The sequence below is a fragment of the Crocuta crocuta genome, unplaced genomic scaffold (genome assembly GCF_008692635.1).
Source record: "Crocuta crocuta isolate KB4526 unplaced genomic scaffold, BGI_CrCroc_1.0 scaffold10, whole genome shotgun sequence".
NCBI classification, from domain to species: Eukaryota; Metazoa; Chordata; class Mammalia; order Carnivora; family Hyaenidae; genus Crocuta; species Crocuta crocuta.
This window is the reverse complement of record NW_027527551.1, coordinates 7736721-7755519: the sequence shown is the minus strand read 5'-3', so window position 1 is coordinate 7755519 and position 18799 is coordinate 7736721. Positions and strand designations below refer to the sequence as shown.

Here is an 18799-nt window from a genome sequence, read left to right as displayed (position 1 = left end):
AGAAAGGCAGCCCGTGGTGGTGTGGAAGGGTATTGTATGAGGACAGGGCTGCATTGCCCAGTTTCTAATAAGAATACACAGGACTTCGGGTTTCTCATTATGTTAGAAATCATCCTGACAGCTCTCTTAATGCAGGAAGACAAATCCCTTGGTTCTAGTGGCTTCAAACCCTAAGGGATGCCAGGGTCCAGGGAACATCTTGAGCATACCTCCTCTTTTCTCTGAACTGGTCCACAGGTGTGTTGAGTGTCTAGAGGGTGACCAGCTGGTACTGGTGTTGGGCTATGGTCTCTGTTATCTGGTCAGAGGGGAGTTAAATGTGCCTTCAGGTTAAATCTGGGAGAACAAAAGAATTCCTGAAAGGCTCGAGGGAAAAGCTACTTGAAGGAAAAGGATGGATATATCTTAGCCTCTGTTTTGAGGGTGCAGCACAGTTTCAAGTGTGATCCTGCATGCTAATCAGGGCAGGATGAAATCAAAACAGCCTAAAAGAAGTTTTTAAAAGAGTCTCCTGAGAAATCTCTGCAGCCAGTGAGTCAGAAAAGTAAAACCCCTCCAACTTAGAGGTGGCCCAGCATCCCTGTCAAGGTGGGGGGGAGGGGGGATGGGCTGCATGAAGAACATCGGTGTCCCATTCTGCCCATTTTGTGGTAGACCCCCCCCATGCAACCTTCCTTTGGTCTTTTGGAACAGCTGACAATAATTGCTAATATTGACTGAGCATGTTGTAGGTCCTGGTCCTGGGTTAAGTCCTTGACATAGAATATCACCGCTAATTTCTGCAGTCAGAATTCAAGGCAGGCATGTGTTACTCTTCCATTTCACAAACGAGAACACGGAGACCTCTGGAAAGTCCTCTGGCAAATCCAGTGCAGAGGTCTGCTCTGTACTTAGGTCAGTACCGTGAACCCCTGGGAGTAGGCAGGATTGCTCTCTGAGGCTGCCTGTGCCAGGCAAGAGCTGACAGCGTGATGCTAAAGATGCAGAAATGCATGGGAGAAATACAAAGGTAAAGGCCGTTGCTGGGCTCTCAAAGAAATGTGCAAATCAGGGGTGCCTGGGTGGCTTAGTTGGTTAAGCGTCCGACTTTCGCTTAGGTCATGATCTCACGGTTCGTGGGTTCGAGCCCCGCGTCGGGCTCTGTGCTCACTGCCAGCTCAGAGCCTGGAGCCTGTTTCAGTCTGTGACTCCCTCTCTCTCTGACCCTCCCCTGTTCATTCTGTTTCTCTCTCTCTCCTAGAAATAAATAAAACATTAAAAAAAAAAAAAGATGTGCAAATCAATTTTCTGTAGTCTTGGTGGTTGTCGAACTCTGAAAAAAATCAAATGCTAGAGGAAGGGAGAGTGCGCAGAACTGATTTTCTCCCTAGGGTGAGCCAGGAAGGGGGCAGGAGAGAGGAAGAACACCTGATGGGAGAGGATGTGATGGGGAAGGGGGGCTGGGGCAGGAGGAAGCTGAGGGTGGCAATGGTAGTTTTGGTTCTATTTCAGCACAGGAAGGGAGGGAGACTGCAAAGCTCCTTCCATAGCTGCACTCTGGTCCACTGTGTCCAGCCTGCAACTCTGTTCAGAAGAACATGTGACCACAGGGTTCATTTCTACTGCAAACGCTCAGGCTGTACCTGAGTCTTAGCCTCAGATGATGTAAAATAAGGTATAGGACCCACCGACTTGCCACCAAGGGCATTTTCATTTTAAGTCAATACAGCCCGATTAAGCAATCAGGGTGACCAAATCTGGGAATAAAGATTACAAAGTTTTATGGTGTTGACCCATAATAGGGGCAAGGCCAAATCATCTGTGGCTGACACATTTTCAAGGCAACATACACTCAATTAAGATCAATAAATGATAACTNAGGCGGTAAGGAAAGGACTAGAAGCCCCACCAAGGGTCAGAGGTTCCCTAGAGGTTCAGATGCGGTTTATAAGGTTCAGTATGACTCAGACTATTTCCTCCTTCGCAGGGAGGCCCAACCCAGACCCTGATTGCATCACCCTGGCCTGCCCCAGTCCCTGTGAGGGGGGATTAGCGGTTCCAGGCCCTTTACATGCAAATCATACGATCTCCCTGCTGATAAGTGGTTCTGCAGACAGGATGACTAATACTGTCCTGCCCAGCTGGCATTTTATCTAGGGCTCCCTGCTAATTCTGGTTTACACCCTATTTTCAAAACCTCAAAAAGTAGGAAAATTAAAATTGGACTTAACATAAGACACTGACCAGTTTGACTAAAAGTAGGGATGCTTTAGCTGTGGGACTTGGGACAAATTCCCTAATCTCTCTCTGCCTCAACTTCCCTAGTTGTACCATACAGAGTGCCCAACCGCTTGGGCTACTGAATGAGTGAATGCACTTAAAGTTCTTGGAACAGGGCCTCACGCAGAATAAATAGGAACTAAACGTTTAGTCCTTATTAAGCAAAAACATCTTCTGCAGTCAAAGCTGATCAACATCTCAAAGCAAATGCTTGTAGTTCATCTACTTTTATTTTTTTAATGTCTTTATTTCTCAGAGAGTGGGAGAGAGAGAAACAGTGTGAGCAGGGGAGGGTCAGAGAGCGAGGGGGACACAGAATCAGAAACAGGCTCCAGGCTCTGAGCTGTCAGCACAGAGCCTGATGCAGGGCTCAAACCCATGAACCATGAGATCATGACCTGAGCCGAAATTGGACGTGTAACCACCTGAGCCACCCAGGTGCTCCATTCATCTCCTTTTAAAGACTCAAGGCCACATGTCTACTTCAACGGGGACTAGCTTGGGGAAGTAGCACAGATGGACATGGGGATGAGGACAAGCTGGGGAGGACAGGAGGGTGATAAGGCCTGAGGGGAAGATTTCTTATCCAATAGGCAAGATGGTAACTGGAGGGAAGGGTAAATGTAACCTTGTCTTGACCTCCATGCTATCAGCTGAGCTGGGGGAACCTGGCGTTGCCAGCAGACTCAGCATCTGCTGATCAAGTGGCTTGTGTCCAGTCTATTGCAGGAAGTATGGGCGGGTGACCGTGTGACCCTCAGGACACAAGATCTAGGAGAACAAATTAACATGCGAAGGGGAGCCCTAACCCTGGACTTGCAGCCTCCTGGTGTTGTAGGTAAATATCCTGAAACTCTTCTCTCCCAGAAAAGAGGGAGGAGGAGAAGCACTGGTAATCCTCTGATAGCATGAAGGTTGATATTCCGTGGGGAGGCCTGGAATTAAAAGAATGGACTTAAACAAAACTAGGGGAATACAGGTAGCAGTGTGACTAGATTATGAAGAAAAGAGCTGCTGAGTTGATTAGAGTCACTAAAGAGGACATCTGGGTCCTGGGTGGGGCTATAATGGATTTTGCAAACATGGGAGGCGTACTTTATTGTTGATTTACTCCACACCGATAAAAGATTATGTCCAGTGGCTCATCAGTGCCACACCGTACTAGAAGATTCTGAGCTGCTGTGTAGCCATGAAAGTTGCAGCTCCTTCCCCTACCCCTGCAAATAGAAAAATCCCTCCCTTTCCCTTAGTCTGTTGGATTAGAACTTGATTTATTTAGACTGTAGACTAGAGGCATTCCTTGCCAATTCTGAAACCTTTGGGAAACCAACTAAACTTCTCTGAGCTTTTCTCTTCTCATTTATAAAATGTGCCATGGAATTCACATGGGAAACCGTGGTAGAATGACCTGAAGATGTAGTGAGATTATGTAAGTTGAGTGTGCCTATGAACTGCTCGGTGCTAAACAAAAGCAAAGGGAGGCTTCTAGTGACTCTGTTGATTCAAAAGTCTTTTTTTTTTTTTTAGCTTGCAATACAAAAAGCTCAGGACAGATTTTCAATATTGGCTAGCGCCCCTTATCTGCTCTGAAATTCCTCATCCTGTTTGTAGAGGGAGGCCACGTTCTGGGCCATTTGATGTGCGCCCCTCCATCTCTTTCTTCCTTGCTATACTTTCCAGATGGCATAATCTATAAGCTAGAAGAGGGCCATTGAACTTGCACTAAACTTTATTTCTCATTCCCATAAACATTAGGCCTAGGCACCGAGATGTTGCAATAATGCTTAGCAGGTATTACCCTGATTCAGAACAGAAGCTTTGGGCAGTAATAGCCTATGCCCACCTCAGGGACACATAAGTTATACTAACCTTTCAGGTATTTGCTTTAAAGGGCCTTTCCGTCCTGCTCAGAACTTTTAATTAAGGTATTTCCTCTTCTAGTGGCCATGGGACAAATCCTTCTAGACCAAAAGTTTCCTTTTGCTACAAAATGCATTTATTTCCAGACAGACAAAATTCTCCAACTGCATATACAGAGTACATAAGGTCCTTTTTTTTTTTTTGATAAACGTCCTTTTTATAAGAGCCATTTCTAATTAATAAAATGCATACCAAATACTTTTGTCTCTTAAAATATAACTTAAATAACCTGCTAATGTAGGAGTCCTAAGTCTGGTCGTTGACATGAGTGGCGTATGATTCTTCACTGAGTTCAGAGCCGTATCAACACATTGTCCCCAGTAAGATTTCACAAGTCAGCAGGCAGCAAGGACGTCTGCCTCACCTGCTGGTGGTGGGGGATGTAGATAGTTGCTGTGGTGGCAGTGAGCCCTCTTACGTGGAAAAAGTTATGTGCAGACAAAGCAGCATGATCTATGCAATGTGGAGGTGGCATTTCACAGAATGCAAACAACATTCAGGTAAAGAAGTGGACTGAAGAAAGAAAGTTCAGGGAACACAAGTAGGTTTACTGTAGCAAGTGTCCTGGGCACTGTCTCACTGGGCACTCAATAAATATCCATTAAAGTAAGTATAAGACCGGAAGCTGGAATGGTTATCTTGGTGTTTTCAACATATGTTTTCAAGATAGGGCTTTAAGTTGGATGCTCTTCTGTTTCCTCAGAGAATAATATTCTCTTTGGAAAGCCATCCATTTCCTTATCTTCAAATTTTTGATTAGCATTTACAGACTTGCTGGCACACTGCTAGTATTAGGGGCTCCTGGGCTTAATGGAGAGCACAGAGTGGGCCACAGGAAGTCTTGATTGGTCTTTTGAAGTGAAAAGCTGCTGTGGCTCAATTTCTAGGATCCAGTTGCTTCTCCATGCCTTCTCTTCTGTTGGTTCCTTTTAATATCCCAAGCCCAAAATAGCCTTGGAAACTCAAAGGTTGAGCAGTATCTTTCTTCATGAAATCTCATTCCAGTATCCACCATTTCCAGTACCATGGCTTCCTCAGGATGTGAAAGAGTTGAAGCTCTGTCCTTCAGAGTCTTCCACCTGCTCTCTGAAGGTAAGGTTCTTGTTCTAAGGCTGACACAAGGGAATGCCCCATGAAGGAAATTCCTGGGAAATCTGTATCCCCTTGGGATTCATTCCCCATAAGGCTAAGGTTGCAATTCTGGAGACACAAAGGAAAAGTTTCTAAATTCATCCTGGTTAATCATAGGAAGATGTCCCTCGTCAATTGGGGTTAATACTGGCTCTTCCTTAATGAAGTCAGGGTCAAAATTACTGACATCTTCTCGGGATTTCTGTGAAAAGGAAACAAGTTATCATTTTTTTAGGCATGCGAGACTTCATCTTCCCTGGGCCTGAGCCTATTCCAGGGAGGTCAGAGAATGGTGCTGCAACTCTTTCAGTAGCATTATTTACAGTGCTAACAATTATGGCTAAAGAGCACGATATTTTCTGTGGCCCTGGGTATGGTATAGCATTCGGTAACCACTAGTTCACCCACCCCAAGAAAATCTTGCTGAGCAGATTGGCCTCAGGCTCAGGGGCAAAGCAGTTAATTTGGTCACCTGATCCAGTGGTCTTCATCACCCTTTATTCTGTATTTCACCAATGTGCTGCTTCTCAACAGGCCTTCCTGAGGGACATGCATGCTTGGTTGTCAACAGAGTGTAAGTTCACACTACCTATTGTTTATACACAGGGCCTTATCTGTGAAGAGATTTTCTTGAAAGACGAGGAAGTGCGGAGTTTAGGAAACCACTGCCTCTCACTTTACTCACCAGTTGGATCCTTGATGCCCTGCTGGCAAAGCCTTCCCTCATCCCCATGGAGTTGGCATGGAGAGGCCCTTTAAAGGAAGTAGTTTTATGGCTGGGTATCTGCTGTTCAATCTTAGGGACTGTTACTGATTAAGCTAGCTGTGCATCTAGGAATGTTGATATTTTACATCTTTATAAACCAAGGCTGAAAACATAAACGCTGCCATTCTCTTCTATCTCTTGACCCACAGATGAGAAAGTGCTTAGTTCTCCAACCAAGAGCTAGACCACCCTCCGGAATGCTACCCGGCTTGGTTGCCTTGCTTGGGAAGGTACCCTTGGTGCTGCCAGCATTTCTCCAGTCAAAAGGCTTGAGCTCTGTGCTGTGGTAACTGGTACAGACCCAGGCTCTCCAAGACCAGAAGCCAGGTTCAGTGAGGTGGGTAGCACTTCACCTACCCTAAGGAGCTGGAGGAGGCTGTATGAAATGCACCCTAAGGAGCTGGAGGAGGCTGTACAGGAACAAATGAATTTCTCAGTCCAACTAGTTTGGGGAAACCTGGAAAGCTTCAAGCCTCTTAGACCCCAGGAAGTGTTAACCTCAGTTAAGAGAGGATGGGTCCAGGGCAAGCAAGAGGTGCAGAGTTTCAGAGAAGTAACCTGTGCAGAGAGAGTTGCTGCTTCAAGGGTGAACCTCCTCCTGGGTGAGGCTGCCCTGCAAAATGTCAGGCTGAACCTCTGGTTTGATTATTCCATAGGGGACCATCCCATTGCTCAACAGAGTCTTAAAGACATTTGAAGAAAGTCTGTTCTGCCGGTCTTGGACACTTACAATTCTGGGTCTGAAAGGTGGTTCTACTTGGCGATGGTTCAGCTGGGCCCAGTCGATTTCCTTAAAGAAAGGATGTCTCAAGATGGCGTGCTCACCACCCTGAGTCAGGCTGCCCAGGCGCATGGTGGGGTTCTTCGTCATGAACTGAGAGGGGGAGAAAGAGAGTCAATCATTCAATAACATACAAGTATGTCACAAGATGGGAGGCATCAGCTCTGGCAGAGGAGCCTATGTAAGGCTTTCTGGCCAATCTTGCTTAACGAGCTGAATTTTCCATTATGGGCACGACAGCCAACATGAATCATCCTGTAAGGCGCAATTGCTTGTGTGTATTTATGGCCTTTGCCACTTCCATTTCAGACGTGGCCACTAAAAGCTGAAGGGTCCAGTTTTCTTTACTGTAAAAACCATGTATTTCTCTTTCCCTTTTAAAGAGACTCTTTATAAAAAGTGTGCCCTTCTCCCACCCTGCAGTTGTTGACAGCCCACAGCTTATGAATAGGGCTACTTTTAAGAACAGCTGCGCCATTTTTTCTAATGAGCTGACCAGTCGGCCAGGATTCCCGCTCTCTCACAAGACCACAGAGAGAAGGGGGAGAGTCATTCTTTTGAAGACCTGTGGGAAGAAGCTTTGAGAAAGTAAAACAAAAAACAAACTCCAAGTTGGCCACTTTTCTTTAGGCAACAAAGATGCTCCTTTTCCTCCTGCCCATTTTGAAATGTTTAATAATTGAAAATCCTGCTACTTGGACCATTTAAGCAATGTGTGTGTGTGTGTGTATATATTTATACACACACATATACACTATAGATCCTCTGTATACCAATCGGGAAGCTTCCGTGGGGCTGAGCCCCTACCAAGGTATCTGGAACTAAATCTACTTTGACTAAAAGGCCAGTAAGATGTTCTGATCATGTCTTACTTAACCAAGGATTGGTCCAGGAGAATTCACTTTTCAGGACCAAAATGTAATTTCCAATTTTAAAGACCCTTAAGATAACTTTGCATTTTCAAAATAAAAATTGCCCTGGATTAAAAAGTTTTAAAATTTATATCAATTTAAGACCATCCTCAAACACTGCTTTCCAAGGTTGATGAGCACAAGATAAAAGTAACGCTGTATTCACAGAACTTGCTGTAGAATGGAATTTCCAGAGTAAATAAAAAGCCAATCTTGTTGAAGGTGTACAGACATGAAACGGTAGTGTTGGAGGTGGCCATCCCGGCCAGGCCTTCAAAGCCGCAGAGTGTCCAGTGCTGCTTCAAATAAAAGTGATCCTATGGAAGGAGAAGGCTGTAAAAAGCCCTAAGCCAATGTGACAGGACAGAACTCTTAAAATGTTAAAAACCTTTTCAAGGGAGCTAATAAAAAAATGCAGATGCTGAGAGGGTTTAATAGCTTCTCCTCTCTCCTACTGACAATGAATGCAAGGGGTTGGATTGGAGAGGGAATCCGAAAGAAAAGGGGGCTTTCAGAGTGACAATGACTCAATGGGGGCAGTTTGCACTCCAGGCATATACCGTGGTCAACATGGATTTAGGAAGTACATGTCTCACAAATAGCTCTATAAGAGTGAGGTCTTTATGCTGCTTGGGTTCTCGGGGCTCAGCCTGTACGTTTGGAAAGGAAGGGGAAAATACACAAGAAAAATGGCTAGGTTCTCGCCGTAGGAACATCAATGGGATGCAATCCCTGATGGAGTAGGCATCTATTCAAAAAGCTAATTTGCAAGGATGATAGAACAGACCTAGATGGTGTGTGGGAAATTCTCAGGCCTGCCAATGATGAGAGCAGAGGGCATCTTGTGAGTGTGTGGGTACAACTTGTTCTTCTGAGCAAGAGGAACAGTGCATGGCTCTCAATGCCAGGGTGGCAAAAGCCCAGTGTCCAACAGACTTTGTCCATTCTTCTTTGCCCTTGGCATTGAAGCCACACTTCCAAGGGACACTTTCCCCATGAGGGAAAGTAGACCAAATCAAAGCTGTTCTTCCTCTAAAAACTGCATCCCTGGAAATGGAGACAGTCAGAATAACCCTTTCACTAGCTTGATACTTTCTCTTAGGTTCTGAGAAGTCCTGAATAACCAAGCAGTTTTGTTTTGAATTTTTAATATCTTGTCCTGAGCCCTTTAGCTACTACAGCTACTCTATACTTAAAAGGGGCATCCATTTACAAAGGTTTACCTGGTGTCTACTGTCTGCAAGGCAATGAACTAGCCATTGTGAGGATATAGATGACAAAGACCTGATCGCCCCATGAAGGGGCTGATCAAGTGAAGGCGGAAGAACTTGCCAACAAACTTTATGGGAAAGCACAGCTGCGTGGAATGAGAAGAGCAGAATGTGGCAGAGATTTGAAGTGTTGGGCGAGTAGCACAGGGGACTGGTCATGAGAGAGCAAGTAATGACCCTATGGAAGAGGGAGCATTTGATGGGAGAGGAAGTGGATGAATAGAAGCAGTACAGGCATGAAAGAAGATGACAGTTGTGCCCAGGAGCCAGCACAGGTGCATGGAAATACCTGATATGCTACAATATGACTGGTGCATTGGGATGGTTGAGGAGCTGGGAGAGGGGCAGCCCATAGGAGCCACCAACGTCCTATGGAGAGATGAGTGATGAGAGCTGGCCTATGAGGTGGGAGATGACACTAGCCCCAGTGTCCTGAATCAGTCAACAAAGAGGTAAGAGATGGTAGGTGAACAGTTAAGAGGTTGAGAAAATAGCTGAAAAGACTGGACAAGTTCAGAAACTAGAAGGGTCTCTGGTTAGTGGGAAGGAAAAATGAGGAGCAAGTCCTAGAGGAAGAAGAATGGACCCAAACTCACACTGGCTGGTCTTGCAGTAAATGGAGTAAACAGGAGTTCAGGGTCACAAAGGTCTATTCTGGCTGTCTGATGGAGGGGTGGTATTGGATAGCAAAAATAAGTAATAAAAGAAAGGCAATAGATTGTTGGTAATATTAATCATAGTAACAGTAGTAATAGCAGTATTTTGGGGGAATGAAAGAAAACCAGAATTTCTCAAGACCTTACAGTGTGCAGATCTGGGAGGCTTTGCATTTGAGGTATGCAGACATCCCCCAAGGAGATGACTAGTCATGTAAATCCAGGATTCAGGCCAGGATTAGAGCTCTAACTCTTTGAGACATTAACATTTGGTGTGAGGGCAAGACATGACGCAGGTAGGGTAGGCAAGATTGTGGAGAGGGAGAGAAAGTACAGAAATAACACCAACCCCAGGCCTCAGACCTCTTACTGGGCTCACACAGTGGGCTCACATGGCATGTTTTAAAATAATTTTAATTACTTGTCAAATATGTAAAAACTAGGAAGTGTCCATTTAAAGTCAATTTTTCCAATTTCTCTTGCAAAATAAGATATTCTGGAACACTAAACCGGCACTTCTTGATATAAATGGCCTAGAGTCAAGCAGTGGCTGCCTTTTTTAGACAGAGCATATGATCCTTAGTCAGCCACATGCCCCACCATTCCCTATTGTCTCACACCTAGCTGGCTTCACTCACTGACTCTGTATGGCTCTGAGACCTGGCATAGGGACAGAAAGATGCCAGGGTGGGTGGGACTTCTGGTCCAAGATGGCAACATCGGAAGGCCATGAACTGACCTCATCCAGGGACATACCAAATCCATACCTATCTATAAAGCAATTCCTCCTGAAGAGAAACTGAGGACTGAACAGCTTTTGCACAACAAAAGATAGATCAAGAAATGATAACATGATGATAAAGGGAATACCCAATGCTGCAAACTGAAGTGGGGAGGAATAGTTATGGAGGGACCTTGGGTAGATTCAACTGCCCAGAAGCACAGAAAAAATACAGTTTTAAAGCACAACTAGAATATAAAGCATTCAGCCCTAGAACCCTGACAAATGGCAAGACACGTGCTGGAAATCTCTCCAGGTTGGAGGGGCTGGCATGTGTTATGATGCACGACCCCTTTCTACCTTGGTAGCATGGAGAGCAAGCTCAAGCTCTAGTGCCCTAGTGAGCCTTCCACCTCAGTGAGTTTCAGGCCCCTAGCCCACACAAGCCCAGCCATCATGCCCAAATGGCCCCAGAATGGCATATATCAGGAGGCTTCTGGTCACCCTCACTACAGATCTAGAACAGGATAAAGACAAGCCCCTAAGCTGAACAGCAAAAAGCAAAAGAATTTTTTAAAAAGGTGAAAAAATCTCTTGGACAACATCAAGCAAACAAACATTTGCATAATAGGGGTCCCAGAGGAAAAGAAGAGAGAAACGGACAGAAATTTGTTTGAAGAAATAATAATTTAAAACTTTCCCTAACCTGGGGGAAAATCTAGACATCTAGGTTCAGGAAGCACAGAGAGCTGTGAACAAGATGACCCCAAGAAAAACCCATGATGTGTCACATCATGACACATAATAATTAAAATGTCAAGGATTAAAGAGAGAATTTAAAAAGCAACAAGAGAGAAGCAACCAGTTAATTACATGAGGCTATCAGCTGTCTTTTTAGCAGAAACTTTGCAGACCAGAAGGGAGTAGCATGATAGATTCAAAGTGCCAAGAGATAAAAACCTAAAACCAAGAATACTCTAAACAGCAAGGTTCCTGATCTCTTCAATTCTGAATGGTAATTTCCTAAATAAAAGTTAAATGAGTTCATCAACATTAAACTGAACTTATAACAAATGTTAATGGGACTTCATTTTTGGCAGGGGGGAGGGGGCGGCAGAGAGGGGGAGAGAGAATCTTAAGCAGGTTTCATGCTCAGCATGGAGCCTGATGCAGGGTTTGATCCCACGACCCCAGGATCATGACCTGAGCTGAAATCAAAAGTCAAAGGCTTAAATGACTGAGCCAACCAGGTACCCCGAGGAACTTCTTTAAGTGCAAGAGTAAAGACCATAATTAGAAGAAAATTATAAATAAAAATAATGTAAAATATGACAATGTATACAGAAAACATGGAGCAGGTAGTGAAAAAAAGTTCCTTTAGAATATGTTCGAATTTAAGTGACCATCAACTGAATGTGGACTTCTGTATATTTAGGATGTTATATGAGCTTCATGGGTAACCACAAACCAAAAACCTATAATAGATACACAAAAAATAAAGAAAGCCAAGCATGATACTAAAGAAATCATCAATCACAAGGAAAAAGAGTAAGAGGGAAGGGCACGGAGTAGAACTACAAAAGTAGCCAGAAAGCAATGAACAAATGACAAAAAAGTACATACCTATCAAGAATCACTTTAAATGTAAATGGTCTAAATGCTCTAATCAAAAGAAATAGGTATTTTGCATTCTTGTTTTCTTATCCATTCTGCCATCCTAACTATATGCTGCCTACAAAAGACTCACTTCAGAACTAAAGATACATGCAGACTGAAATTGAGAGGATGGAAAAAGAGTTCCATGCCAAAGGAAGCGAAGGAAAAAAGCAATACTTTTATCAGCCAAATAGACTTTAAAACAAACACTGCAACACAATACATAGAAGGGCATTACATAATGATGGAACCAAGCCAACAACAGGTTGTCAGAACAATTATAAATATCTATGCACCCAACATTGGAGCACCTAAATACATCAAATGTTAACAGATATAAAAGGATAAATTGACAGTACAGTGATGGTGGGGGACTCTAACACCTCATTTATATCAGTGGATAGATCATCCAGGCAGAAAATAAATAATAAAACAATGTTTTTAAATGACACATTAGACCAGATGGACTTAATGGATATATACAGAACATTCCATCACCAAACAACAGAAGACACTCTTTTCAGGTACATATAGAACATTCTCTAGGATAAATCACATGTTAGACCACAGCACAAGTCTCAATACATTTAAGAGGATTAAAATCATATTGTGCAACTTCCTGACCACAACAGTATGAAACTAGCAATCAATTATAAGAAAGAAAATGAAAAAAACACAAACATGTCAAGGCTAAACAACATGCTACTAAGCAACCTATGGGTTAAAGAAGAAATTAAAAAAAAATACATGAAGACAAATAAAAATAAAGACACAAATAGTCCAAAATGGGCCACAGTAAATGTAGTTCCAAGAGAGAAATTTATAGCAAAACAGGCCTAGCTGAAGAAAAATCTCAAATGATCTAACCTCACACCTAAAGGAACTAGAAAAAGAAGAACAAAGGCCAAAGTTAGTAGAAGGAAGTTAATAATAAGATCTAAGAACAGAAATAAATAAAACATCGACTAAAACAATGAAACCATGAGCTAGTTCTTTGAAAAAAATAAACAAAATTGATCAACCTTTAGCTAGACTCATAAAGGAAAAAAGAGGGCCCAAATTAATCAGAAAAGAGAAAGAAGTAACAACTGACGCCACATAAATACACAGAATTAGAAGAAACTACTACAAAAAATATTTGCCAACAAACTGGACAGCTTAGAAGACATGGATACATTCATAGAAACATAATCTTCCAAAACTGAGCCTGGAATAGAAGATCTGAACAGACCAATTACTAGTAATGAAATTGAATCAGTAATCAAAAATCTCCCCACAAACAAAAGTTCAGGACCATATGGCTTCACACATGAATTCTACCAAACATTTAAAGAAAATGTAATACCTCTTCTTCTCAGACTATTCCATAAAATAGAAGAAGGACAGCTTCCAAATACATTCTATGAGGCCAGCCTTACCCAGATACCATAACCAAAGACACTACAGAAAAATAAAACTACAGGCCAATTTCTCTTATGAACATAGATGCAAAAGTCCTATAAATAACAAAATATTAGCAAACTGCATTCAACAATCCATTAAAAAGACCATTCACCACGATCAAACTGTATTTATTCTGGAGATGTATAGATTGGTCAATATTTGCAAATCAATCATGTGCTACATCACAGTAACAATGTGAAAAATAAAATTCATACCATTTCAAAAGATGCAGAGAAAGCATTTGACAAAATTCAACATCTATTCATGATAAAACTCTCAGCAAAGTGGGCTTAGATCTAGGGAACATACCTCAACAAAATAAAGGTCATATATGAAAAACCCACAGCTAACATCAAGTCAATGGGGAAAAACAGCTTTTCCTCTAAGATCAGGAACAAGACAAGATGTCCACTCTCACCACTTTCATTCAACACAGTACTGAACATTCTAGCTACAGTAATTGTCAAGAAAAAGAATGCATCCTAATTGGCAAGGAATAAGTTAATTGCTGTCATTAACTTATTTGCAGATGACATGATACTGTACATAGTCTTTAGGGTTCAAGACTTCACCAAAAACAAAAAAACAAAAAACCCCTATGAAAAATAAGAAATCCCCTGTCATTTCTGTACACTAATAACAAAGTAGCAGAAAGAGAAATTAAGAAAACAAATCCAGGGTCTTCTGGATGGCTCAGTCAGTTAAGGGTCCAACTTTGGCTCAGGTCATGATCTGGCAGGTCTTGGGTTCGAGCCCTATGTCAGGCTCTGGGCTGACAGCTCAGAGCCTGGAGACTGCTTCAGATTCTGTGTCTCCCTCTCTGTCTACCCCTCCCCCACTTATGCTCTGTCTCTCTCTCAAAAATAAACAGAAAAAAAAAAAGAAAATAATTCATTTACTATTGTATCAAAAATAATAAAATCACTAGGAATAAACTTAGCCAAAGAAGTTAAAGACCTGTATTCTAAACAGTATAAAACATTGATGAAAGAAATTGAAGACTTCACAAACAAATGGAAAGATATTCCATGCTCATGGATTGGAAGAATATTATTAAAATGTCCATACTATCCAGAGCAGCCTACAGATTCAATAAAATCTCTATCAAAATACTAACAGTATTTTTTTTCACAGAACTAAAACAAATAATCCTAAAGTTTGTATGGAACCATAAAAGACCCTGGATAGCCAAAGCAATATTGAGAAAGATGAACAAAGCTGGAAGTATCACAATCCCAAATTTCAAGATACAGTGCAAAGCTGCAGTAATTAAAAGTATGGTACTGGCAGAAAGCAGACACATATTTCAATAGGACAGAAAAGAGAGCATGGAAACCCATGCTTAGATGGTCAATTAATCTATAACAAAGGAGTAGTACAATAAGGAAAAGACAGTCTCTTTAACGGCATTGGGAAAACTGGACAGCTACATGCAAAAGAATGAAACTGGGCCACTTCCTTACACCATAGGCAAAAATAAACTCAAAATGGGTTAAAGACCTAAATGTGAGACCTGAAACCATAAAATTCCTAGAAGAAAACAGGCAGAATCTCTTAGCAACATTTTTCTAGGTATGTCTCCTCAGGCAAACAAAAGCAAAAATAAATTATTAAGATGACATAAAAATAAAAAGCTTTTTCACAGTGGAGAAAACCACCAACAACATGAAAAGTCAACCTACTAAAAGGGAGAAGATATTTGCAAATAACATATCCATTAAGGGGTTAATATCTCAACTATACACAGAATTTATACAACCCAACCTCAGAAAACAAGTAGTCCAATTAAAAATGAGCTGAGAACCTGAACAGACATTTCTCCAAAGACCTACAGATGGCCAAGAGACACATGAAAATATGCTCAACATCACTCATTATCAGGGAAATGCAAATCAAACCCACAGTGAGATATCACCTTTCACCTAGTCAGAATGGCTAGAATCAAAACCACAAGAAATAACGAGAGCTAGCAAGATGTGGAGAAAAAGGAACACTATTGGTGGGAATGTAAACTGGTGGAGCCCCTGTGGAAAACAGTATGGAGGTTTCTCAAAAAACTAAAAATAGAAATACCATATAATCCAGTAATTCTACTTCTCGGTATTTACCCAAAGAAAACAAAAACATTAATTCATAAAGACACATGCCAGTTCTACGTTTATAGCAGCAATAGTTACAACAGCAAAGATATGGGAGCAACCCAAGTGGCCACTGAGATCAGTTATGGAACATGACCCAGCCATAAAAAGAATGAGTCCTTGCCATCTGTGACAACATGAATGGACCTAGAAGGTATTATTGCCAAGTGAAATAAGTCGGAGAAAGACAAATACCATATAATTTCAGCTGTATGTGGAATCTAAAAATTAAAAAGCAGAAACAGACCCATAAATAGAACAAATGGATGGTTGCCAGAGGGGAGGCTGGGTGCGGATGGGATGGGCAAAATGGGTGAAGGGTAATGGGAGATAGGGAATGAATAAGTTACAGTGATAGACGATACAGCATGGGGACTCGAATCAATGGCATTGTAATAGCATTGTATGGTGACAGGTGTTAGCTAGCCCTGTGGTGAGCACAGCTAACACAGACTTGTCAAATCACTACGTGGCACACCTGAAATTAATGTAACATTGTGTGTCAACTATACTTTTTAAAAAAGGTTGGGGGGGGGAGTTGATGAAACAGAAACCAGGACAGGGACCATCCCAAGGAGGAGTATAGTCCCTTCATGACCAACCCTCCAAAGATGCAATAAGGTGTACAGGGTTGGAAGGGGTAGAGGGGACCTGCACCCTAGGCCAGGTACGGGACTCTCCCTAAACACTATTTCTACTGCTGTGAACAGTAATGGCATAATCCTTCTACAGAAAACTTTCTGTTTCCTTATGCCCCTAATGTGTTTCAAATACCAAACAAATTAGCAACAATGATGTTTGGAGCAATGGTCTGTCCGCATCTAAGGTCAGACTTAAACTTGCCTCGCCTCAACTGACCTTTTCCCTGACTGTGGTCCAAATGAGAAAGTCAGCCAAGGAGGAAAATAAAGTGACTTCATGAAAGATTCTGGACACATTTACTAAAGGAAGCAGGATATTTTCTAGAGTCAATGAAAGCACTTTATAAGCTGCAAAGAGTGAGTGAAGAGGCCAGGGTGGAAAATCTGATTCCACCCCAAATCTAAGTGTCAAGGTAACCAGAGAGCAGGGACAGAAGAGGGGTCAAGACTGCATGGATTCATTCATATTCCCCTTCCTTCTGGGGTCCTCATTAAAGTGGAATTTAACTAGAAGGTACCGAAGCACCCAGAGATACATCTGCCCTGAGAATGGGAAACTTAACAGTTCTCTCAAGGCTGCAGAAATGGCACAACTACAGGGGAAAACAGTCACGTGCCCTCCTGAAGGTAGCTCTACAGCGAAGTGTAAGCAATTTAGGCCAGGTTTGTAACAGAATGTCCTGGGAAGCCCTCTGCACACCAAGGAAGAATATATGAAGGATAGAAGAGGTCCTCTGAAGACATCCAGATGGCCAACAGACACATGAAACGATGCTCAGTGTCCCTCCTCATCAGGGAAATGCAGATCAAAACCACACTNATGGAGGAGGGCACTTGTTGGGATGAACACTGGGTATTATATGGAAACCAACTTGACAATAAACTAAGAAAAATAAATAAATAAATAAAAAGAAGAGGTCCTCTGATAAGGCACAGAGGTAAACTGGTTAGGCTCTGCAGTTCAACTCCTTGTGTTTCTACATCAATTCTACCACTAATGAACTGTGTGACCTTGTATAAATTTCTTAACTTCTCTGGGCCTCAGATTCCTCAATTATAAAATGGAGGTTTTCCTGTACTTTATAAGGTTGTTATGAAAAGTAAATGCCTGGCACAAAGGAAGCCCTCAATAAACGTATTAGCAAACATCTTGTTAAACCACTTGTAGGTCCATCCTGTTCTACCTAAAGCCAGGGGCATGAACTGAACGCCTCCAAGAGTAACGTGTGACATCAGCCTTGACGCTGAGGCTCAAGCTGCTCTCCCTGCTACTCAACTCTGCAGCCAGGAAAGATAAACCGAGGTCTGTTTTTGCTTTCATAGTCCTGAGTTCCAACAGTGGGGTCATTGTGGTGGTCTCTGGAAAACAGATTTTCTGACAGCAAAGATTTCTAAAGACCATCTTAAAACAAGAAATACAAAGAATACTCATGTTTTATTGCGCAGTAGTATCCGCTTATCAACAGAAGGGAGATACTGAATATAGGATGAAGGATGGGGCAACTTCTTTGTGAATCTGGTGCCGGGGGCAGCACTCTGATGTCTCATAGGCTCTGCTACACAGGAGGTGGCTTCAGTTTGGAACTACTGAATGTTCCAGAGGATAGAGTTTAAACTAACTCTGTGTCTTGAGAGAACAGGCTCCAAATATACTTTGAAACTCATTAAAATGTAGGCAATAGCTATTTTTTCCTCTTTCAGAATTTGTCTGATTTCAGAGGAAGAGGACTAGTTATATAAACAGACCAATTAGTCTAATAAGATTTTCTTCCAAGAGGGAGAAAACACTGTATTTTCTCCTAATAATTGGATTTAGCTGTTGGACAAACAAAATGACCTTCTCCTTTCATCCAATTTCAGACCAAAGAGGCAGAAAGGGTTAATGCTGGCGAGTCGGGAGGGAAGGAAACCATGCCACGGGACATTCCCATCAATGTTCCAGGAAGATGCTCCTAAATGGGAAGAAAGCATTGTAAGGCTCTACAGAGAATGCTGGGAAGGGAGTGCAGAGAAAGAACACAAGGACACAGAATAGAATAGGGCTCACAGCTATGATGGCCAACCCCACCATGGGTGCACAGGTGATAGCCACCCTGGGGGTGAACAAAATGAATGCCTGTGTGTGCATGTAACAGTCATATGTCTGTCTGTTGCCACTGTCGACAGGCAGAGTCTAGACTGGTTATGAAGACCACTCAGCAACCACTTCTTTTTGTAGCCCTTTGTGCCAGCTGCATTGGTGAGGCACAGACCTGGGAATGACCTATCCCAGAACCACCATCCAGCCCAGAGCAGCCGTAAGAGCGACAAGGCATGTGAGTTGGCTGATGGAGCAGCAGGGGAAGAGAGACACACCTGGGCTTTGACTTGGCATTGGGAAGTCACTTTTCCATAGGAGAAGGCAAAGACAGACATTTAAACCTAAAATGAGACACTGCAACCCACTGGGGGTTGGGATAGGTCTTGGGGGCAGGTGGAAAGGATGGAAAATGGATTTTTTGAATA

At 42.5% G+C, this 18799-nt stretch overlaps 1 protein-coding gene across 1 annotated transcript in view; it reads right to left on the bottom strand.

The window, feature by feature from the left end:
- Positions 1 to 4232: 4232 nt before the first annotated feature.
- PRKCH (protein kinase C eta) overlaps positions 4233 to 18799 on the bottom strand; it is a 231493-nt gene continuing 216926 nt past the window's right edge. The window contains exons 13-14 of the mRNA XM_077769001.1: positions 6807 to 6950; positions 4233 to 5512 (exon numbers count right to left, since the gene is read on the bottom strand). Coding sequence (XP_077625127.1) covers positions 5366 to 5512; positions 6807 to 6950 — 291 coding nt within the window. The 3' untranslated portion in view covers positions 4233 to 5365. The remainder of the gene's footprint in view (positions 5513 to 6806; positions 6951 to 18799) is intronic.